The sequence below is a fragment of the Salmo salar genome, chromosome ssa23 (assembly GCF_905237065.1).
Source record: "Salmo salar chromosome ssa23, Ssal_v3.1, whole genome shotgun sequence".
In the NCBI taxonomy this organism is placed as follows: domain Eukaryota; kingdom Metazoa; phylum Chordata; class Actinopteri; order Salmoniformes; family Salmonidae; genus Salmo; species Salmo salar.
In genome coordinates this window covers 2,666,429-2,691,713 of record NC_059464.1, presented here as the reverse complement: position 1 = coordinate 2,691,713, position 25,285 = coordinate 2,666,429, and the positions used below count along the sequence as shown (strand labels likewise).

General features: G+C 42.6%; 1 protein-coding gene across 2 annotated transcripts; it reads right to left on the bottom strand.

Annotated features, from left to right (window-relative positions):
- Positions 1-773: 773 nt before the first annotated feature.
- Positions 774-23,528, bottom strand: LOC106583903 (uncharacterized). 2 transcript variants are annotated; one of them, XM_014168547.2, is made up of 13 exons: positions 23,370-23,528; positions 23,144-23,228; positions 9,784-9,895; positions 9,441-9,534; positions 9,232-9,286; positions 8,934-9,074; positions 5,379-5,539; positions 3,099-3,197; positions 2,791-2,936; positions 2,438-2,609; positions 2,197-2,309; positions 2,016-2,100; positions 774-1,921 (listed from the first exon to the last, which is right to left on the bottom strand). In XM_014168547.2, the coding sequence occupies exons 1-13, from the start codon at positions 23,511-23,513 to the stop codon at positions 1,865-1,867; spliced, it is 1,464 nt and encodes a 487-aa protein (XP_014024022.1). In that variant the 5' UTR covers positions 23,514-23,528; the 3' UTR covers positions 774-1,864. The 2 variants fall into 2 exon arrangements, with proteins under 2 accessions (XP_014024022.1, XP_014024023.1); XM_014168548.2 differs by lacking the exons at positions 23,144-23,228; positions 23,370-23,528 and adding an exon at positions 21,745-22,051.
- Between the last annotated feature and the right edge of the window lie 1,757 nt (positions 23,529-25,285).

Here is a 25,285-nt window from a genome sequence, read left to right as displayed (position 1 = left end):
TTTGCACGATGGCGCACGTGCGCAGCCGGTTTGGGTTCCGTTAGACGCGACCCAGTTCCGAGTTTTCAGTTGTTTTGAATGCGCAGAAGTCATGCTGGATTGACAGCATGGCCAATGTATTCAACCTTTTCTGACCCATGGCATGTGAATTTTTTTCCTTTTTAAGCTTGGAAAAGAGACCCTTAAACCCACCCCTGGTTCCTCTCCAGGTTTCTTCATTCGATAGTTCTTCCTGGCCACTGCGCTTTCGCTTAGCTTGCTCTTTGGGGTGTAGGCCGGTTGATTTAATGTCTAAACTATTTTTAAACATGTTAAATGGTTTAAAAATGTGATGCTGCCTGCTCAAATCCAATTTGTAGGTACTACACACCACACAATAGGTTAACAAATGTGACCATTTTCTCACTGCCCATATATAAAGAGGTTTACATAGCTGACACCAAACATGGGGTCGATATCCTAAAAATGCATGACCCCTGCTGAACAGAACACATTGTACAAACATTTGCGTTTATTTATATAATTTTGAATGAAACGTACTAACAATCTATGAAAAGAAAGTAAAACGTCACTGATAGATATTACTGATCATCAACAGATCCTCAGTGTCATGGTTGTAAACTGCTTGTTCACACACATCAGTATAGAGCAGCCGTTGTGCTTATTCATTCGTCTTACAGTTAGAAACAATTGACATTCATGGTCAGAACACGTGCGGAACAGCACAATTGCTGCTTTGAACAGTTACGTGAACAAAAGGAACAGCAAGTAAATAGTATCGCAAAAGTCATTTAATGCCGATTTGCTCACAGAGACATTGATTGCTGAGAGTTCACCTTGTACAAAAATACAGGTCCCATGACCCTCATAGAATGTTATTATTGGTTTATATTGCATCATAGGTGTTTGTCTGAGTCTGAGATGTTGAAGCCTGGAGTAGCAAACAGGCACAACTGTGGATACCAAACACATTGTAAAAACGTATATAAATGCTTTGTTCAATTCCTAATGTAGTTTGGAAACAGAATCTAATCTCATACAAAAATACAGGTCCCATGATGTTAGGTAGATTTTAAAAACAACAATCAGGTAACATGGTAGTGAAAAATTGGGAAATTAATATTACAGTGCGTGCCGAAGTTAGGAGTTGGGTTCTGAAAGCTCAAATTATCAGAAATTGAGGCGATCTATGGTTTACAACTACATGAATGAACAGATATTGGACTGACAACACTTGGACAAGGATTACATTTCCCATGTCACCCTGCGTACTCCGCAGTGACACGTAAATGGTGCGTTCAAGACAAAACTCAGAAACGGAAACTCAGACATTTTTTACTTGGACATTCGTTGTAGAAAGAGGAGGCCAGAGTTTTCCCACTTGGAAAGAATCAGAATCAACCAATAGGAAGCTGTACGCCAGGGCCGTTCAATTATGGTCCTGGAGGGCCGAAACACTTTTGTTTCTACCTGGTAGTTAATTGCACTCACCTGGTGTCCCAGGTCTGAATCAGTCTCTGATTAGAAGGATGAAAACCAGAAGTGCTTTGGCCCTCCATGACTGACATTGAATCTGATTAGAAGGATGAAAACCAGAAGTGCTTTGGCCCTCCATGACTGACATTGAATCTGATTAGAAGGATGAAAACCAGAAGTGCTTTGGCCCTCCATGACTGACATTGAACAGCCCTGCTCTACACAAATAACTTATGTTCATTTAAACTCTTGAGTTTCAGAATTGTCATGAATGCACCATAAGGCATGGCCAGGAAGGTAAAGCCGGAACAGTTTAAACCCTACATTACATTTGGTCCTCTACAGTAGGAATGTTAAGTGGTACTTCAGTGGTTTCCTCCATTTTCTTTCAGTCCATATCTTGATCACCCACACTCTGGCGAAGGTATTCCTCATAGAGCTTCTTCTACAGGAAGGGAGAGAGATGCACAGTTAGTGGTCAAGCACACACGGCACTGCATGCTCACACACATACCACTGCATGCTCACACACACACTACCTTCTTTGTCTTCACCACCTCCTGCACATAATCCAGCTTTTCCTGTAGCTGCCTCTTCTGTCGGCCAGAGAGAGTGGGCTGAATCCTGCAGAGATAGAGAGAGATGCTTTAGCCATAATAAATTGATAACTGGTGGTACTTGAACAAGATGCCGCAGTTTGTGAGTGTGCTCAGCTCTTACCTGAAGGAGAAGCGGGCAAGGATGAGGAGTAGGAAGGAGAGGAAGATGAGTCCGCCACAACTGTAGAGCTGGTACTCCACGGACATGGAGTCAAACACTCTCACTACAGGAGCCTGTGGGGGGGCAGAGAGTCACACAAACACAAAAATTGCCGACTCCGTCTCACTCACTCACTCACTCACACACACACACAAACAACCCCCACCCCTTAACACTGTCTCTCTCTTACAAATACACTGACCAGGTAGAGAGAGAGGGCCTCGATGCCGTCATCCCCCAGGGCCATCTCTAGCAGCTCTTTGGAGAAGCTGCCCAGCACCAGGGCTGCCATCAGCATGAAGGGCACACTGAAGCCCAGAAGAGCCAACAAACAGCCCTTACAGCGCGCCCGCCGGTTATCTACACTGGTCTGCCTGAGGGAGAGAGAGAGAGGGTGGGGGGGGTTATTGTTGTGTTGGAAAGGAGAGAAGATCAGTGATGTGTGTGTGCTCGTGTGTGCGTCATCTACAATATCTATCCTCAGTCATACAGTCTTAATCAGCAAGTTGAGAATGAGTGTAGGTGTAAAACACACTGCATGAATGCGTGTGTTACCTGTCTTGGCTGAGTGTATCTGCAATGGCCTCAGTGATAAGCTCACAGTCCTTCTCTAGTGAGTTGAGTGTGTTCTGGACCGTCTGGTTGATGGTCTTCTCGATGGTGCGACATGCCTCCTCAATCTGGTTCACACAGCGACTGGGCTGGGGTTGGGACAAGCAGGTGGAAGTGAAGTTCAAAACATATGTACATATTATAAATACATTTGATTTATTTAGCTAGGATAGTCCAAGATTGCCCAGATTGGCACATCCAGTGACTGTCAGGTGCCGTGTACAAAAAGGTGGGTGCGGTGCGGTAGCTACCTTGTTGGGGTTGGGGACATAGATGGTAGGCATGTCAAAGCCACACTTGTTGAGTCCCGGCCGCTTGCACAGCTCCTGGACTATCTGCATCATCACCCTCTGAAAGAGCCAATCACGACAGGGATATATTTTCTGATTTGCTAATGTTTGAAACTTCGAGCTAGGAGCTGTTAGATTATAACAAACTGGCCAACTTCCTCCCAGCCCCTTGTCAACCTTGCTCATAATGTGGATATGTATAAGGTGTGTGTAATAGAGAATTTCCAGGTGAAATAAACACAAAAGCGGCCGTTGATAAAGTTCAAAAAAAATATATCTATATTTTAGTACAATTTGCATGAGGGAGAAACCTCCAGCACAGGAAATGTTTTCTGAGCCTTCCATGAGCTGGCCCTAATATCCCAAGCACATATGTTCTCTAAACACATAAAAGACAAGGCAGTGAATCACACACTCTCACAGAATACAATAATAACCAGTGTGTCCTCGGAACTGGCACCTTTAGACTGGCGCCAACACTATCAGCAGATAGGTTATGGACAGTTCTCTTTCACGTCTGGCCTCCAAGTCTAGTGATTAAAAACCTTGCACGAACAGAATCATGTGTATACAGAAAAGGAAAAGTACACTGCTCAAAAAAATAAAGGGAACACTTAAACAACACAATGTAACTCCAAGTCAATCACACTTCTGTGAAATCAAACTGTCCACTTAGGAAGCAACACTGATTGACAATACATTTCACATGCTGTTGTGCAAATGGAATAGACTACAGGTGGAAATTATAGGCAATAAGCAAGACACCCCCAATAAAGGAGTGGTTCTGCAGGTGGTGACCAAAGACCACTTCTCAGTTCCTATGCTTCCTGGCTGATGTTTTGGTCACTTTTGAATGCTGGCAGTGCTTTCACTCTAGTGGTAGCATGAGACGGAGTCTACAACCCACACAAGTGGCTCAGGTAGTACAGCTCATCCAGGATGGCACATCAATGCAAGCTGTGGCAAGAAGGTTTGCTGTGTCTGTCAGCGTAGTGTCCAGATCATGGAGGCGCTACCAGGAGACAGGCCAGTACATCAGGAGACGTGGATGAGGCCGTAGGAGGGCAACAACCCAGCAGCAGGACAGCTACCTCCGCCTTTGTGCAAGGAGGAGCAGGAGGAGCATTGCCAGAGCCCTGCAAAATGACCTCCAGCAGGCCACAAATGTGCATGTGTCTGCTCAAACGGTCAGAAACAGACTCCATGAGGGTGGTATGAGGGCCCGACGTCCACAGGTGGGGGTTGTGCTTACAGCCCAACACCGTGCAGGACGTTTGGCATTTGCCAGAGAACACCAAGATTGGCAAATTCGCCACTGGCGCCCTGTGCTCTTCACAGATGAAAGCAGGTTCACACTGAGCACATGTGACAGACGTGACAGTCTGGAGACGCCGTGGAGAACGTTCTGCTGCCTGCAACATCCTCCAGCATGACCGGTTTGGCGGTGGGTCAGTCATGGTGTGGGGTGGCATTTCTTTGGGGGGCCGCACAGCCCTCCATGTGCTCGCCAGAGGTAGCCTGACTGCCATTAGGTACCGAGATGAGATCCTCAGACCCCTTGTGAGACCATATGCTGGTGCGGTTGGCCCTGGGTTCCTCCTAATGCAAGACAATGCTAGACCTCATGTGGCTGGAGTGTGTCAGCAGTTCCTGCAAGAGGAAGGCATTGATGCTATGGACTGGCCCGCCCGTTCCCCAGACCTGAATCCAATTGAGCACATCTGGGACATCATGTCTCGCTCCATCCACCAACGCCACGTTGCACCACAGACTGTCCAGGAGTTGGCGGATGCTTTAGTCCAGGTCTGGGAGGAGATCCCTCAGGAGACCATCCGCCACCTCATCAGGAGCATGCCCAGGCGTTGTAGGGAGGTCATACAGGCACGTGGAGGCCACACACACTACTGAGCCTCATTTTGACTTGTTTTAAGGACATTACATCAAAGTTGGATCAGCCTGTAGTGTGGTTTTCCACTTTCATTTTGAGTGTGACTCCAAATCCAGACCTCCATGGGTTGATAAATTGGATTTCCATTGATTATTTGTGTGTGATTTTGTTGTCAGCACATTCAACTATGTAAAGAAAAAAGTATTTAATAAGATTATTTCATTCATTCAGATCTAGGATGTGTTATTTTAGCGTTCCCTTTATTTTTTTGAGCAGTGTATAATACATTGCGTTAATAACTTAAGTGAATATGAACTTTATTCATCTTAAATTTCCCACTACAGTGTGTGTACCTGTCTGTCCGACTCTCCCCCGGCCTCGTCGGCCTTGCTGAGGTACAAGCGCAGGCGGTCACCGTGCTTCTCGTTGAGCTTCTCCACGATGTTGAGGGTGCGCTTGCACAGCGCCTGGCCCATGGGGTCAAAGAACACCAGGATGAGGTCACACAGCTCGCCTGGGAGGGGACAGAGACGAGCCTGTTATGTTCTTCTCAACTAGCCAGATAGATAAACAAAAGCAAATCTTTACACACAGATGTGTGTCATGATGAAACACATACAGAGATGAATATGAAAGCATGCGTTAACCTGTCAAGGTATAGGGGCCAGCATTTTCGATTTCGGATGAAAAGCGTGCCCAGAGTAAACTGCCTAATACTCGGGCCCAGAGTCAAATATTTGCATGTTATTAGTAGATTTGGATAGAAAACACTCGGAAGTTTCTAAAACTGTTTGAATGACGTCTGTGAGTATAACAGAACTCATATGGCAGGCAAAAACCTGAGAAAAATCCAACCAGGAAGTGGGAAATCTGATGCTTGTAGACCTTTCAAGTCATTGCCTATCAAACACAGTGACTTAGGGTTCATTTTGCACTTCCTAAGGCTTCCACTAGATGTCAACAGTCTTTAGAACCTTCTTTCAGCCTTTTGCAGTGAACAGAGAGCTAACAAGAAGGCCGGGAAGTTGGTGACTCAGAAAATGACATGAGTTTAATGGCGCGCTTTCACGTGATGAGGTAGCTGTGTTCCATAACATTTTTCAAGACATTGGAATCGTCCGGTTGGAATATTATTGAAGTTCTATGTTAAAAAGGCCCTAAAGATTGATGCTATACGTTTTACATGTTTCAACGAACGTAAATATAACTTTTTTTGACTTTGTCGTGACATTTTCGCGCGCTTCCTACATTTGGAGTAGCTTACTGAACGCGCAAACAACAAGGAGGTATTTGGACATAAATGATGGACTTTATCGAACAAAACAACACTTATTGTGGACCTGGGAATCCTGGAAGTGCCTTCTGATGAAGATCAAAGGTAAGTGAATATTTCTAATGCTATTTATGATTTTCGATGATTCAAATGGCGGGTATCTGTATTGTATGATGTATTTTTCTGAGCGCTGTACTCAGATTATTGCAGTGTGCTTTCCCCGTGAAGCTTTTTTGAAATCTGTCACAGCGGTTGCATTCAGATGTTTATCTATAATTCTTTGAATAACAGTTTAAAATTTTATCAACGTTTATGATGAGTATTTTTGTAAATTGTTGTGCTGATTCACCGGCAGTTTGAGGAAAAATATTTTCTGAACATCACGCGCCAATGTTAAATGGGGTTTTTGGATATAAATATGAACTGAATTGAGTCCTAGGAGTGTCATCTTATGAAGATCGTCAAAGGTTAGTGCTTAATTTTAGCTGTATTTATGGTTTTTGTGACCCCTCTCCTGCTTTGAAAATGGCTGTGTTTTTTCTTGTGTTGGCACTGTCCTAACATAATCTAACTTTATGCTTTCGCCGTAAAGCCTTTTTGAAATCGGACAATGTGGTTGGATTAAGGAGAGGTTTATCTTTAAAATAGTGTAAAATAGTTGTATGTTTGAGAACTTTGATGACATTTTGTTGTTTTGAATTTGGCGCTCTGATTTTTCATGGGCTGTTGAATAGTGTGAACCGTGGGTGGGACGGTAGCGTCCCACGTAGCCCTGAGAAGTTAAAGTCAAAAGTACAGTACCAGTCAAAAGTATGAACACCTACTCATCCGAGGGTTTTTATTTTTACTATTTTCTGCATTGTAGAATGATAGTGAAGACATCAAAACTATGAAATAACACATGGAATCATGTAGGAACCAAAAAAAAGTGTTAAAACAACTCTAAATATTTTAGATTTGACATTCTTTAAAGTAGCCACTTGATGACAGCTTTGCGCATTCTCTCAACCAGCTTCATGAGGAATGCTTTTCCAACAGTCTTAAAATAGCAGAATCCATTCATTTGAATCCATTAATTTGTGTGTATATACAGTACCAGTCAAAAGTTTGGACACACCTACTCATTAAAGGGTTTTTCTTTACTTTTATTTTTACTATTTTCTATATTGTAGAATAATAGTGAAGACATCAAAAATATGAAATAACACATATGGAATCATGCAGTAACCACAAATGTTTTAACAAAATCAAAATATATTTTAGATTCTTCAAAGCCTCCCTTTGCCTTGATGACAGCTTTGCACACTCTTGGCATTCTCTCAACCAGCATCACCTGGAATGCTTTTCCATCAGTCTTGAAGGAGTTCCTACATATGCTGAGCACTTGTTGGCTGCTTTTCCTTCACTCTGAGGTCCAACTCATCCCAAACCATCTCAATTGGGTTGAGGTTGGGTGATTGTGGAGGCCAGGTCATCTGATGCAGCACTCCATCACTCTCCTCCTTGGTCAAATAGCCCTTACACAGCCTGGAGGTGTGTTGGCTCATTGTCCTGTTGAAAAACAAATGATACACCATCCCATCTGGTTTGCGCTATCGCTGCAGAATGCTGTGGTAGCCATGCTGGGTAAGTGTGCCTTGAATTCTAAATAAATCACAGACAGTGTCACCAGCAAAGTACCCCCACCTCCATGCTTCACGGTGGGAACCACACATAGGAGATCATCCGTTCACCTAGTCGGTGTCTCACAAAGACACGGCGGTTGGAACAAAAAATCTCATATTTGGACTCATAAGACCAAAGGACAGATTTCCACTGTCCATTGCTCGTGTTTCTTGGCCCAAGCAAGTCTCTTCTTATTATTGCTGTCCTTTAGTAGTGGTTTCTTTGCACACAGTGTCCTCTGAACAGTTGAGAGGTGTCTGTTACTTGAACTCCGTGAAGCATTTATTTGAGGCAGGTAACTCTAATGAACTTATCCTCTGCAGCAGAGGTAACTCTGGGTCTTCCTTTCCTGTGGTGGTCCTCATGAGCCAGTTTCCTCATAGCGCTTGATGGTTATTGCGACTGCAATTGAAGAAACTTTCAAAAGTTCTTGACATTTATCTGATTGACTGACCTTCATGTCTTAAAGTAATAATGGACTGTCATTTCTCTTTGCTTATTTGAGCTGTTCTTGCCGTAATATGGACTTGGTCTTTTATCAAATAGGGCGATCTTCTGTATATTACCCCTACCTTGTCACAACACAACGAATTGGCTCAAACGCATGAAAAAGGAACGAAATGCCACAAACTTACTTTTAACAAGGCACACCTGTTAACTGAAATGCATTTCAGGTGACTACCTCATGAAGCTGGTTGAGAGAATACCAAGAGTGTGCAAAGCTGTCATCAAGGCAAAGGGTGGCTACTTTGGAGAATGTCCAATATAAAATATATTTTGATTTGTTTAAAAACAATTTGGTTACTACATGATTCCGGATGTGTTATTTCATCTTCACTATTATTCTACAATGTAGAAAATAGTAAAAATAAAGAAAAACTCTTGAATCAGTAGGTGTGTCCAAACGTTTGACTGTTACTGTATATTCACAAAATTACACACCCTACACCACCATATTGTGGTGACCTACCCAGCCACATGATGGCCTGGTCCACATCGAAGGGGTACTTCATGTCCCCGTCCACCAGGCCAGGAGAGTCCACAAACGTCACTAGGCTGAAGCGTTTCTGCCGCGACGTGCAGATCTCAGTGCCCAGGTACTCAGACACACCTACAGGCAGAGAGCGAGAGCCCTTTACTTGAACAGTATGTTCATGCATTTCACTCAAAGTGCTGACTGATGTTTAGAATGGGTCAGGGGAGGGAGGTGTTTCCTGAGTCTTACTATGACGCAGACTAATGAGGTTGAATCAACTCTGAAGTCTCACCCTTGATCTCGTGTAGAGGTTTGAAGTGTGGGTAAAGGTGCAGCGTGGCATTTCCCTGAAATACAGCAAGAAACAAAACAAAGTTTTCATTCTGCGAGAAAAACAAATATCCACCGTGTGAGCACTTACTCGGTACCTCAACCAAAGTGCATGAATTGAGGAGCAAACTGAAGTGGAAATTCACTCAGAACTATACCAGCAGTACTCACTGTGAGAGACTCTCTCTTGCGCCCACTAGTAACAAAGCTGAAGCCTTGCGTCTCAATGGCCACTCCTGTACGCTGGATGTGCTCCTCCACATACCTGAGACAAAGTTACAGCAGGCATTAACAAGCACTCTCTCTGGCATTCATGTCCACACACAATGACACACATTAACAAATGGACCATGGGACATAATTACAATGACTGAAGCAAAAGGAAGCATAGGGGCCAGTAAGTATCAGTGTACGGAAATGTCCCAGTCCCTGATGGAATACTTTTCAAAGTGCATCCTTCTCTCTACCCACTTCTGGCGTTGTCAATGGTAACCTTGATTTGATTGAACATTACCAGTTGATGAAGGAGCTCTTGCCAGCAGAGTGGTTGCCCATCAACATGACAGTGATCTTTTTCCTGGGTGCCAGCAGAGTCACGCCAACTGACTGGGCCACTGCTACCAGCCCTAGAATAGAGACAGCAGATGAGGGATGTGATCAGGACAATTAGCTAACGTTAGATAAGCGAACATCGGCTAGCTAGCTATGAGATAAATACTAGCTGTAAACTTGCGCATCGATTTGATGAGTTTCGCATAATGCTTATTTATCAAATCAAATTTATTTATATAGCCCTTCTTACATCAGCTGATATCTCAAAGTGCTGTACAGAAACCCAGCCTAAAACCCCAAACAGCAAGCAATGCAGGTTTATCAACTTTGTTAGTTTACTAGTATTAGCCGCTAACCTATAGCTAGCTCACTAATCTAGCTACCGCTAGCTATTGCTAACAACTCCTGCTGGTAGTTACGTTAAAGCGGCAATCCGAATTGAAATATTAACAAAGTGTCCTCCCCATTATTTTCAGTAAAAAGCTGAGGGATGTGGCTGGAGAAATACAACAACTTCAAATCCATAGACTACGCTATGTATGCAAGGGTTCTGATGGGGTTCAACTGTTGAACTAAGCTCAGTCATTTATACGTTATATTCTTCAGGAATCAATGGGTAGCTACATACCATAAATGTATAAGCAACTAAGTAGGGTCCCCCGCCAAATCATGTTTTAAAAATTGTGTAGATAATTCCCCCCCGGCACAAAAAAAGATCCAAATCTAATTTCTATATCATAATCCGTTCAAAAGTGTTGGGCAGCCCCAGAAGTGACTCCTCTTATCAACTGTATACAATCATTTCCTCTCTGTTGTCTTAGGAATTCAGTGTACTCTGTGTTGGTCTTGCCAACCCCCATTGTCACACCTCTGAGAAGCAAAGGTAACATCATGTAGCTCTGATACACTATATATACAAAGGTATGTGGCAGTAGAATGGCCTTACTGAAGAGCTCAGTGACTTTCAACATGGCACCGTCATAGGATGCCACCTTTCCAACAAGTCGGTTTGTGGGGGACCAACTCCATATTAATGCCCATGATTTTGGAATGAGATGTTCGAAGAGCAGGTGTCCACATACTTTTGGTCATGTAGTGTATCTGATTGTTGTTTAACGTTACAGTAGTACAATTGAATTCAAAACCTACGTTTTTGACCAAACAACTCAGATGCTTATAAAAGGGTCTAAGATTAAATTGTTCCTTCTCTTATTTGTTCCTGACCTGCTGTGATGAGACACTTTATTTCTCTCTCCAACCCATGGACTTTTGGGACATGGCCTTTCAGGCTATGATTTCGCTCTCTCTGACCATGCTTAGAATTATGCCTTGTAACTTAAGCTTTATGCCTTGCATGGGAATCCATCCATTTCATGAAGTACTTAAATACACTTGTATTGAGAATTCTATTCCCAGACTTTTCTTCAATGCCTATTAGTGTAACTCAAGTCTCCTTGCATATTCCCATTTATACTATGGAGTCAGATAAAGATAATTCATTGAATGGGCTAATTGCTTAGTCTTATGAGTCGCATGTGAGGTAGGTATATATACACATATATATATATATACACACACACACACACACATATATATACACACACACACACACATACACACACATACACACACATACATACTATATATATACACACACACATATACATATATATATATACACACACACACACACATATATATATACATATATATACACACACATATATATATACATATATATACACCACAATATATACACACATATACACACACATATATATACACACATATATAAACACACACACACACCACAACACACACACACACACATACATATATATACATACATACAATATATATATATATACACACACACGCATATATATACATATACACACACACATATATATATACACATATATATACACATAACACACATATATACACACACACATATATACACACATATATATACACACACATATATATATACACACACATACACACACACACACACATATACATACATATAATACATAATACATATATAATACATATACACACACCATATATATACATATATATATATATATATATATCACATATATATACATACATACACACACACACACATATATCATACCATATACACACACACACACACACACATATATATATACACATATACATATACACATATATATACACATATGTATATACACATATACATATATACATACTAGGCAAAAAAAACAAACATCCTCTCACTGTCAACTGCGTTTATTTTCGGCAAACTTAACATGTGTAAATATTTGTATGAACATAACAAGATTCAACAACAGACAAACTGAACAAGTTCCAGAGACACGTGACTAACAGAACAGGGGGGGGGGTCAAAATCAAAAGTAACAGTCAGTCTCTGGTGTGGCCACCAGCTTCATTAAGTACTGCAGTGCATCTCCTCCTCAGACTGCACCAGATGTGCCAGTTCTTGCTGTGAGATGTTACCCCACTCTTCCACCAAGGCACCTGCAAGTTCCCAGACATTTCTGGGGGGGGGGAAATGGCCCGAGCCCTCCGATCCAACAGGTCCCAGACGTGCTCAATGGGATTGAGATCCGGGCTCTTCGCTGGCCATGGCAGAACACTGACATTCCTGTCTTTCACGAAATCACGCACAGAACGAGCAGTATAGCTGGTGGCATTGTCATGCTGGAGGGTCATGTCAGGATAAGCCTGCAGGAAGGGTACCACGAGGGAGGAGGATGTCTTCCCTGTAACGCACAGTGTTGAGATGGCCTGCAATGATAACAAGCTCAGTCTGATGATGCTGTGACACACCGCCAACTCCAAATCGATCCCTCTCCAGAGTACAGGCCTCGGTGTAACGCTCATTCCTTCAACGATAAACGCGAATCCGACCATCACCCCTGGTGAGACAAAACCACAACTTGTCAGTGAAGAGCACTTTTTGCCGGTCCTGTCTGGTCCAACGACGGTGGGTTTGTGCCCATAGGCGACGTTGTTGCCGGTGATGTCTGGTGAGGACCTGCCTTATAACAGGCCTACAAGCCCTCAGTCCAGCCTCAGCCTATTGCGGACAGTCTGAGCACTGATGGAGGGATTGTGTGTTCCTGGTGTAACTCGGGCAGTTGTTGCCATCCTGTACCTGTACCGCAGGTGTGATGTTTGGATGTACCGATCCTGTGCAGGTTTTTTTACACGTGGTCTGCCACTGTGATGACGATCAGCTGTCCGTCCTGTCTCCCTGTAGCGCTGTCTTAGGCGTTGCAATTAATTGCCCTGGCCACATCTGCAGTCCTCATGCCTCCTTGCAGCATGCCTAAGGCATGTTCACGCAGATGAGCAGGGACCATGGGCATCTTTCTTTTGGTGTTTTTCAGAGTCAGTAGAATGGCCTCTTTAGTGTCCTACGTTTTCATAACTGTGACCTTAATTGCCTACCTTCTGTAAGCTGTTAGTGTCTTAACGACCGTTCCACAGGTGCATGTTCATTAATTGTTTATGGTTCATTGAACAAGCATGGTAAACAGTGTTTAAACCCTTTACAATGAAGATCTGTGAAGTTATTTGGATTTTTACAAATTATCTTTGAAAGACAGGGTCCTGAGAAAGGGATGTTTTTTTTGCTGAGTATATAATATACTGCATATTCACATATCAAATATTACTGCCCACTACAGTTAATGGTGACCCCGACGTAATATATCTTACGGATCATTTGGAGTTTATTTCATTAGATTATTTATATATATATAAATAAATAACGAACACATGCATGATGGAGAATATGCAAGCAATAGATGTTTGAGTTACGGCAATCTCTAATTAATGATTTGATCAAGAAAGGCAAGAATGGTGTGACATTTAATTGACTAGGAATGAAATCCATTATTGGCAATATGTTGGCATGCATAAGAAAGAAAAAAAATCAAAGTTGTTAATGCTATAGCTTGTGTTCATACTTGGAAAAAGTGAATTGTGACACAGCAAACTAGTGTTGAACATGCTTGATATGACTGAAGTCCCAGAGGACATCAGAGCGCAAAATAGAGCAGTTGCAATCAGAACTTCAAGCATGCGAAAAAGAGCATGATTTGACAAGGTCATTTATACATGAAGCACAGATTCGTTATAACAGGGCACAAATAATCGCCAAAGTGATTTGTTGGAGTGACGTTGTTGGAACCTAGACTGAGGAAATTCTAACTCGTCATAAAATGCAGAAATCTTGGGATTTAGGTAGAGGAAGACCGTCTCGATTCTTATTGCAACATAGAAGCTCAAAATCTACCCTAAAACTTAGGATGTTGATTATTTGACAATGTGTTAATCATTTCTTCCTTTGCAACTCAATTTCTATATCCATATGTGATGGTTATATAGGTTACTTTTGTGAATGTGCTTTCTTTAATGTACAGAGATTGCTAGATAAACGAATGCCTCAAAAAACACATAGGAAAATAAACTGTGTGTGGTGCATATGGCCAATGTGTGCGCGCTATGGAAAGTCATTGCTTTGTTTGTCACAAAATGGCCTTAGAACTTTCACCATTGATAATGTTGGGTTCTGTAGAACTGAGATGCTAATACATTTACAAATTGCTTGTGAAACAACTGAACTTACACTAATTCTCACACAGACTAGAATTTGTCAGATTTATTTTTCAGTTGCTTGAAAGTTGTGATTTAACTTCAAGAATTGTTCTTGATTATTTCAAAATTCAGCTTATTTTGTTAATTTTCAAAGATAATCCATTTGCTCTCAAAGGGAGGAGAGTTTCCAAGTTGCGTTTTAAATATACTGTCTTCATGATAGTGATCTTTGATCATCTTTTATGTCCAGTACTAGTCAAAAGTTTGGACACACCTACTCATTCAAGGGTTTTTCTTTATTTTTTACTATTTCCTACATTGAAGAATAATAGTGAAGGCATCAAAACTACGAAATAACATATGGAATCATGTAGTAACCCCCCAAAAGATTAAAATAAAGTGTTAAATACAAATATATTTGAGATTCTTCAAAGTAGCCGCCTTGATGAAAGCTTTGAACACTCTTGCCATCCTCTCAACCAGCTTCACGAGGAATGCTTTTCCAACAGTCTTGAAGGAGTTCCCACATATGCTGAGCACTTGTTGGCTGCTTTTACTTCACTCTGCGGTCCAACCCATCCCAAACCATCTCAATTAGGTTGAGATCGGGTTATTGTGGAGGCCAGGTCATTTAATGACGCACTCCATCACTCTCCTTCTTGGTCAAATAGCCCTTACACAGCCTGGAGGTGTGTTGGGTCATTGTCCTGTTGAAAAACAAATTATACTCCCACTAAGCCCAAACCAGATGGGATGGCGTATTGCTGCAGAATGCTGTGTTAGCCATGCTGTTTAAGTGTGCCTTGAATTCTAAATAAATCACCGACAAGGACCAAAAAAAAGCCGATACATCTGACTTTTAATTATTCGTTTTTATATATTTGTAATAATGAGTTACTACAATACTGAATGAAAAATTAACCCTTCTATTTTAACTGAATATAATACATAAAATCTAATTTAGTCTCATGTAAATAACGAAACATGTTCAATTTGGTTTAAATAATGCAAAAACACAGTGTTGGAGAAGGAAGTAAAAGTGCAATATGTGCCATGTAAAAAAGCTAACATTTAAGTTAAACTCAGAACATGAGAATAGATGAAAGCTGGTGGTTCCTTTTAACATGAGTCTTATTAGTTATTATAGGACTATTTCTCTCTATACCATTTGTATTTCATATACCTTTGACTATTGGATGTTCTTATAGGCACTTTAGTATTGCCAGCCTAATCTCGGGATTTGATGGGCTTGAAGTCATAAACAGTGCTGTGCATCAAGCATTGCTAAGCGCTGCTGGCAAACGCAGTAAAGTGCTGTTTGAATGAATGCTTATGAGCCTGCCACCACTCAGACTGCTCAATCAAATGATAGACTTAAAATTATAATAAACGCACAGAAATACAAGCCTTAGGTTCTTAATATGGTCAAATCCGGAAACTATCATTTTGAAAAACAAAACGATTATTCTTTCAGTGAAATACGGAACCGTTCCGTATTTTATCTAGCGGGTGACATCCCTAAGTCTAAATATTGCTGTTACATTGCACAACCTTCAATGTTATGTCATAATTATGTACAATTCTGGCATCTCTGCATGTCTGGCAGACATATCAGTGTGGATGACGGATCACCACCTCAAGCTGAACCCCGGCAAGACGGAGCTGCTCTTCCTCCCGGGGAAGGACTGCCCGTTCCATGATCTCGCCATCACGGTTGACAACTCCATTGTGTCCTGCTCCCAGAGTGCTAAGAACCTTGGCGTGACCCTGGACAACACCCTGTCGTTCTCTACTAACATCAAGGCGGTGACCCGATCCTGTAGGTTCATACTCTACAACATTCGCAGAGTACGACCCTGCCTCACACAGGAAGCGGCGCAGGTCCTAATCCAGGCACTTGTCATCTCCCGTCTGGATTACTGCAACTCGCTGTTGGCTGGGCTCCCTGCCTGTGCCATTAAACCCCTACAACTCATCCAGAACGCCGCAGCCCGTCTGGTGTTCAACCTTCCCAAGTTCTCTCACGTCACCCCGCTCCTCCACTCTCTCCACTGGCTTCCTGTTGAAGCTCGCATCCACTACAAGACCATGGTGCTTGCCTACGGAGCTGTGAGGGGAACGGCACCTCCGTACCTTCAGGCTCTGATCAGGCCCTACACCCAAACAAGGGCACTGCGCTCATCCACCTCTGGCCTGCTCGCCTCCCTACCTCTGAGGAAGCACAGTTCCCGCTCAGCCCAGTCAAAACTGTTCGCTGCTCTGGCACCCCAATGGTGGAACAAGCTCCCTCACGACGCCAGGACAGCGGAGTCAATCACCACCTTCCGGAGACACCTGAAACCCCACCTCTTTAAGGAATACCTAGGATAGGATAAAGTAATCCTTCTAACCCCCCCCTTAAAAGATTTAGATGCACTATTGTAAAGTGGTTGTTCCACTGGATATCATAAGGTGAATCCACCAATTTGTAAGTCGCTCTGGATAAGAGCGTCTGCTAAATGACTTAAATGTAAATGTTAGGAAGAATTGGTCTTCGCACAGTTCGCAACGAGCCAGGCGGCCCAAACTGCTGCATATACCCTGACTCTGCTTGCACTAAACACAAGAGAAGTGACAATTTCCCAAGTTAATATTGCCTGCTAACGAGAATTTAACTAAATATGCAGGTTTAAAAAAAAAAAAAACACTTCTGTGTATTGATTTTAAGAAAGGCATTGATGTTTATCGTTAGGTGCATTTGTGCAACGATTGTGCTTTTTTCACGAATGTGCTTTTGTTAAATCACCATCCGTTTGGCAAAGTTGAAGTAGGATGTGATTCGATGATAAACTAACAGGCACCACATTGATTATATGCAACGCAGGACAAGCTAGTTAACCTAGTAATATCAACTATGTGTAGTTAAGTGATTATGTGAAGATTTCTTATATATAAAAAAAAACAAAGTTTAATGCTAGCAACTTACAAGGTCTTTTTTATGCTGCACTCGCGTAACATGTGGTCAGCCTGCCACACAGTCTCCTCGTGGATTACAATGTAATCGGCATCAAAAAAGGCAGATTATCGATTGTTATGAAAACTTGAAATCAGCCATTCCGATTAAATCGGTCGACCTCTAGTATGTATGTACGGTCACGTGGGGACGTCGTCATCAATGCACTTATTGATGAAGCCAGTGACTGATGTGGTGTACTCCTCAATGCCATCGGAAGAATCCCGGAACATATTCCAGTCTGTGCTATCAAAACAGTCCTTTAGCTTAGCATCTGTGTCATCTGACCACTTCTTTATTGACCAAGTCACTGGTGCTTCCTGCTTTCATTTAAACAGGAATTAGAAGGATAGAATTATGGTCAGATTTGCCAAATGGAGGGCGAGCTTTGTACGCGTCTGTGTGGCGTAAAGGTGGTCTAGAGTTTTTTTCCCCCTCTGGTTGCACATTTAACATGCTGGTAGAAATGAGGTAAAACAGATTTAAGTTTCCCTGCATTAAAGTCCCCGGCCACTAGGAGCGCACATTTTGGTTCATGTCAATGCAGAGCTATACGGAGCCCTCCGCATTGCAAAAAACATTTGAGAGGTGCACGGCGATGCGGTACGGAGTTCAATTTGGCCTCTGCGTGCCTCTGGAGGCTATGCAATTGCGTTACACGATCCATACGGCGCCTCCAACCACATTTTCAGATCAAGCATAAATTGGTTCTTATCCATAAGATAGTGTATTTGTCATTTAGGGAACTATCGCTTTAACAAATGTGTGATGAACATGAATTAATATATTTGATGTGATTATTTATCCATTAAAATGTATGTACTTCTCTATTGAAATCCTTTTAACATTATATGCCACATAGAAGCTTATGGCTGAGCCCAGATTGAAGAAAAATAATACATACAAAAACATTTTGGGGGCCAGGGCTAAGCCAGGGTTTCCCAAACCAGTGTTGCCAACTTAGCAACTTTGTCGCTATATTTAGCGAGTATTCAGACCCCTCTAGCGACACATTTTCAAAAAAAATTATCAACTAGCGACATATCTAGAGACTTTTTCTGGTGTTATTGGAGACTTTGAGACTCTGACGTGAAAGCACATATTGTTCTTACTCTTCTCAACGAGCAGCGGGTGCTGCCATGGGCCCCACCCCCGTCCCAAAGTTCTCACGCAGCAGTCCCTCCCAGATGCAGTCAGAGCAGGAGATGTTCACCCCTCCACGTCCAGACTGCATATGAATCGCGCATGCGGGAAGCCGCCGCTGGCTGATCCCGCCCTGGCTTACATTCAGGGTGGGATGTAAATGTAAAATGTTCTTTTGTCTAAAATAAATCACTGCACAAAAATAAGTCACTGCATTTGACTCACACAGCCTCAGTCATTTACTCATCTTGTCCACTGTGTGTGTGCCTCTGTGCCATAAGCTAAACATCTAGCTAGCTAGCTTATCATGTCTCAGTCTAAACTGTACACTCAAAAATACAAAAAGGAGTGGGAATCAAACCCTGAATTCAAAGGCTGGTTGAAGCCGTTTATATGAGATGATACACAGGCGTACTGCCTATATTGTAAGGCTGATTTCTACGCCAAACTTAGTGATGAAAAAAAATATATATATATATAAAAAACACATGACAACTCAAAAACATACTCAAAAGAGACAGCCTTATAACAGTTCCACCCAAAACAAGCTGCCATTTATGGTAAAAAAAAATTGACTCTGCAAAAAAAGGCTGAGGCCACCATGGCATTAGCTATCGCTGAACACTGTTCCATGCTGGCATGTGATCACATTGGAGAAGCATGTAGAGCTGCTTTCTCAGACTCCACTAACGCTACCCACTTCAAAATGCACAGGACAAAGTGCACAGAAATGATTAATGGTGTTCTAGCACCATACTTTCTGAAAAAGTTGGTCGCAGATGTGGGAGACCAGCGTTTCAGCCTCCTCCTCCATGAGTCCACGGATGTAAGTGTTTCTAAGGGGGGGGTTGTGATAAGGTACTTTAGTGACACCAAGCAGACAATTGTATCAACATTTCTGGGGCTTGTTGAGTTGGAGGGAGGAGATGCCAAATCTATAGCCCGTGCTGTTGTGGATTTCCTCGAAGTGTTGTCTTAAAAAAAGAGAAACTCCTGGGGATAGGGACTGACAATGCCTCTGTTATGACGGGGATTAACAATGGGGTCCATAAAGTGCTGAAGGAGGAGCATGGCCTCAAATATCTGGTTCTTATTTGCTGTGTGTGCCACTATCTGCAGCTTGCTGTAAGTCATCCTTCCAATGACACCATCCCCCGTAGTGTGGAGTACTTGGTACAAGAGACTTATAACTGGTTTTCAGTGTCTCCAAAGTGCAGGGAGGCCTACAAGGCCATATATGAGACCAACTGTGGGGAGAAACCTTTAGATAACCAAGGTGTGTGCCACACGTTGGCTCTGCATTAAACCCGCGGTTTCACGCATTTTGGACCAGTGGGAGGAGCTTAGGCTGCATCTCGCAATCAGCAAGTCCAGTGAACACTGCTACATGGCTGAGGTTTTATACTCCATGTACATTTATCCTCAAAACATATTGTATCTGACTTTTTGAAGTCAGTGCTGGGTGAGGTACAGTTGGCCATCAAGGTTTTTGAGGGAGAGCAAGTTGACAGCTTGGTTAGCCTGATCAAGTCTGTGAGCAGCAGGGTGCTGAATCCACTGGCAAACGTTGATGTACTCAAAGGGCCAATAGATGGATACATCAGTCCCAAACCGTACCTTGGTTACCTTTGAGTCAAAGGCAGCTGAGCTCCACCTTGCGCCTGTCTGAAAGTGGTGCGTAGCCTTCACCATCTCCCTCACTAATGAGTTGAGGGTGAGACTGCTGGACAACATCGAAGCACTGCAGTACATGTCAGTTTTCAACGTGGAGGAAACTCTAAAGCACAATAAGAGCCCTGGATAAATAGAAAGAAATAGCCAAGCTCCTTGGCTACTCCCCTGCAGAGATAGACAAGATTGTCCAGCAATGGCGTGCCATCCATCTTAGTAAATGGAATGAGACAAAAAAAACACACTGGGCTTCTGGAGTGAGATTTGGAAGTTCAGGGATGCAGCTGATATCAACCTGTTTCAAGAACTTGCCAAGGCTGCTGTGTCTGTGTTGTCCTTGCCACACTCGAATGCTGAAGTCAAGAGAGTATTCTGCCAGATGTGTGGTAAAAAGCAAACTTAGAAATAGGATGTCCTTGCAGACCCTTAACTCCATCCTGTACATTCAATATGGACTGAAGCTGTCTGGTGAGGCTTGCTATGAGCACCAGCTGCCTGAATGTTTTGCAGCTTTTTGGCACATCAGCTGCTTACTCATTTAAGTCAGCTCCCTCAGTTGCTGAACCTGCCATAGAGAGCCTTGACCAAAATTACAATGACCCATAATTTCTGTGAGCCAGCACAGCCTGTGTGTGTGTGTGTGGAGGGGGGGGGGGGGGGGGTCAAAAAAATTTTTTTTTAAACAATTAAATTGAATTAGGGCCAGGCTAATTACCATAATTTTCTCACATTGCCATTGACAGTTTTTTCTATTGTCTCTTTTTGGTCCATTTAGATTGTTAATGTAGATTGTATAGGCTCCTAAGTGGACCATAAGGTTAAAAACCAAACCAAATTAAGAAAAATTAAATAACAAATAAAATAAAAAATAAAAAAATAAGTAACTCCGCCATTCTCTCTTTTGGGTCACTTTTGCTGGTCCCAAGCCCGGATAAAGGAGGAGGGTTGGAATTGTGACATAAAAATAAAATAAAAAAAGAATCGACAGAATAAAGTTCATTTGTAGTTCTAAACATATTTAGGGTGTTTTTTTTACTCACTTTTTGTCTCTCCCACATTTCAACAGGAATCTGTTCCAAAAACGTCGTAAATAACAAGGTTGTACAGCGGGCGAATAAGATACCGGGTAGGGAGTGGGGTATTTCATTACATTTTTCACTCACCACGTTCATTACGAAAAATGTCTGTCCTCACTCTGGTAACCTATGGACAAACATTAAGAATAAGCTACGTGGTGAGTTGATGCTTATTCGGCAGTTAGTTATATTGATCGTGCTAACTTACTTTATATGCGTTGTTTGTTGGCAACCTTGTACTTTACGAAGTTTCTGTTACAGATTCGGGTTGGAACGTTCCACAAATTATACCCACCCGGATCAATGAGTCATACCAAATATAGCTAGCTAGACATACAGGCTGAATGACATTCCGACTGCAAATGCCTGTTGAAATTGGTTGACCTCTTCATTTGATCAGACATTAACTAGCAATCTAACTCACCACTGTCGGCATCAATGTACAACTGATGACAGTCTCGTAAAATGCGCTCATCGCAAGACACACTTCCAGATAACAAGTCGGCATTTGCCGCGATTCGGCTCTTGATTTTCCCAGACATTGCAAACCGTTAATCCAAACGTATGAATGGAAAATAATAAATGTTGCTTTAAACTATAAAAGTATTAGCTAGCTACTCATTCAATTTCAGACAGATCTAAATTGCCCCTCTTCTTACTCCGTCTAAATTTAAATCACCCCGGTCCGTTGTAGAGGAACGTCGGAGCCACGTAGTCAACCAGTATATGCAAAGCCTTTCGGGTAGTGTAGTTCCTGGTTCTTTTCTTTGGTATCATGACGTTTGCACGTGCCATCAGCTACAGTGCAGTAGTGTGTGGTCAGTCATGTTACATTTTGTAATACAAAAAAAGGACAACATTTCACCACCAACTAACCCTAAACATACATACCAAAGTATAATAATTTATATGTCTTTACATAACACTTGGCTTCATCATTTCAGTGTCAGGGAGTAACAAAGGAACAATGAGAGCATGTCTTCTTTTGAGCAAACCATATTCCCATCAGCTCTGATTACAGAGGGAGTGGTTACAGAGTAGTCATTGGTGGACGCCATTTTTTTTTTTTTTTACTCCCTGACCAAGGTCATGATGCCAAAACAGTGATTGTGCTGCAGGGCCTTGCTCTGGCAAATCCTCTTGAACGTGAGGACAGTGTGTCACCACTTGAGGTCCCACTACCTCAAAATTCCATCAGTATATTCTACTCAACCTTGCACCAACATCAGTGCGAATCATCTTAGTGTAACAGTGTAGGTCCCTCTCTTCGCACCAACCCAGGCTCGAACCAGGGACCCTTGCACACATCAACAACTGACACCCCATGAAGCATCGTTACCCATCGCGCCACAAAAGCCGCGGCCGTTGCAACGCAAGGGGAAACCCTACTTCAAGTCTCAGAACGAGTGACGTCACTGATTGAAATGCTATTAGCGCGCACCACCGCTAACTAACTAACCATTTCACATCGGTTACACTAGTCCTTCGGCCAAACACGGTTTCCTTGGTTACCAGTGAGCATGCCTCTCCTTAGTGACCACCTCCAACACCCGCTTGCATTGGGAGCTCGCTCAAACTGTTACCTAGGTAACCAGAACAAGAATCTACATTTCAGAGAAACTGCAATGTATGTACAAATAAAGAGCTGAATGGGGAACAATTATAAGTATAAGGAAACAAGTTGCATGCTATCCTGCTGTGATAATAGCCAAATTCTTATTGTTTTCATTGAATTTAGTCAACATTGTTTCTGCATAGATAAGACTGCCTTAACGTTCTGTTTATCAGTGTCTGTAATATTATAAGAGTAATCATTGATATACCAGTATCATCATGGAAGTTGACAGCAACCGTTTCCATCCAAGAGTTGTCACCTTTTCTTGGGTTATCTACATAGCCATTATAAACCTAAGAAGTAGATGAGGGACAGAGAGAGAGAAAGAAAACACGTGTTTTATGTCAACTAAACAAAGAAATACAAAATGAAAAATATAAGTAGTGTTCCTCATAAAACATATGAGGAAATGAAATTCTTTCTAGCCTGCTGACCTCCAGACCCAGCGAGTTGAACAGCTGAGTGATGTGCTCGTGGATCTGCTCTCTGTCCTGGGAGGAAGCTGCCAGGGAGTTCAGAGCCTCCTCAGAGAACTCACGCTGCAGGGTGAGGGACACCAGCTCCCCCGGGTCTACCATACCCTGCACACATCATCATCATCCATAAGAATACAGTGAGGTGTAGAGCCATGGTTGATGCCCTATGCTCCCAAGATGGCCAAGATGATACAGATGTTCAGAGCAGGTGAGAAAGAGGAGGGAGTAGCAGGTGAGAAAGAGGAGGAAAGAGCAGGTTATTTTATATTATATATATATTATATATATTACACCTTTATTGAACTAGGCAAGTCAGTTAAGAACAATTTACAATGACAGCGTACCAAATGGCAAAAGGCCTCCTGTGGGGATGGGGGATTAAAAAAACAACCAAAAATATATAGGACATAACACACATCACGACAAGCGAGACACCACAACACTACATAAAGAGAGACCCAAGACAACAACATAGCATGGCAGCAACACAACATGGCAGCAGCACAAAACATGGTACAAACATTATTGGGCACAGACAACAGCACAAAGGGCAAGAAGGTAGAGACAACAATACATCACGCAAAGCAGCCACAACTGTCAGTTAGAGTTCCCATGATTGAGTCTTTGAATGAAGAGATGAAGATACAACTGTCCAGTTTCAGTGTTTGTTGCAGCTCGTTCCAGTCACTAGCTGCAGCAAACTGAAAAGACGAGCGACCCAGGAATGTGTGTGTTTTGGGGAACTTTAACAGAATGTGACTGGCAAAACAGGTGTTGTATGTGGAGGATGAGGGTTAGACAGAGGAGGGAGGAAGGAAGGAGTTTAAAGAATCCCACTGGCCCTGGGATGGCCCATTCCCCACAGTCTCTCCTCTTGATGGACACAAACTGCAGAACTGGCAGTTTGGACACTGGGTGCGACACTTGGTGTCCAGCTGAGTCTCTCTTCCACCTGTAGGGTGGTGACACATACAGTAGAGACAGGTTAAACTACGGAGACTACAGTATGCAAATCTACCCCTAACTCCATAGGCCAGGGGTATTCAACTCTTACCCCCCGAGCCTGCTGGTTTTTTGTTCTACCTAATAATTGCACACACCTGGTGTCCCTGGTCTAAATCAGTCCCTGATTATAAGGGAACAATGAAAAAATGCAGTGGCACTGGCTTCAAGGTCCAGAGTTGAGTTTGAGGGTCATAGGCACTTCTGAGAGAGATGTAACCAATATGGCGAGGATTCCACATAGCCTTTCAGAGGGCAAGGTCAGGGTGGAGCTACCTGGGTTGGGGGCCATTCCATTTAAATTCCAGTCAATCCAGAAAGTACACTGAAATCTTTAAAAAAAAAATACATTTCAATTTGGAACATTTATAATTTGGTTTACTTTCAGAATTGACCACAACCCTGGATACTACCATATTGCTTACACAAATTCTCTTGCCTAGGGGGTAGGGGTGGCCAAAATTGGGCACAGGATTTGGTTTGACTTTAAAGAAAGTTTGTGGGAAGGTTAGGGTTAAGTTATCTGAAAAGTAGGTGCATAGTTTAAGAGTTGATGGAATAAAGTGGGAATGTTACCTGGTAGCAATCGGATCTGTTGCGTGATTGGGTCCTCACCGTCCAGCAAACCTCTCCCAATCAAACCAGTGCGGCCGCGAGGATTTCAAGAGGGGGCCAGGGGTTAGCTTACGTATGATGATTTGTATACAGAATCAATTATTTCAAATTGATATCAGGTCATATACATGTAGAACTCTGTAGCAAAACACAACTTACCCAGCTAGCAATGAGGAAACGGTCCAGAAGCGGCCCTCTTCCGGAGGGCCGGAACTGATTGATTCGGCCCGGAATCGGGTGTCGGACTCGGCCCAGAA

Bases quoted from the DNA above. Each gene is read 5' to 3' on its own strand.
- LOC106583903 (XM_014168547.2), bottom strand. From the start codon at position 23,513: ATGGTAGACCCGGGGGAGCTGGTGTCCCTCACCCTGCAGCGTGAGTTC. The intron at 3,198-5,378 runs GTACACACACTG...TGGCTCTTTCAG, and splicing joins GGGGAGAGTCGGACAGACAG to AGGGTGATGATGCAGATAGT. The intron at 2,610-2,790 runs GTAACACACGCA...TCTCTCCCTCAG, and splicing joins GATACACTCAGCCAAGACAG to GCAGACCAGTGTAGATAACC.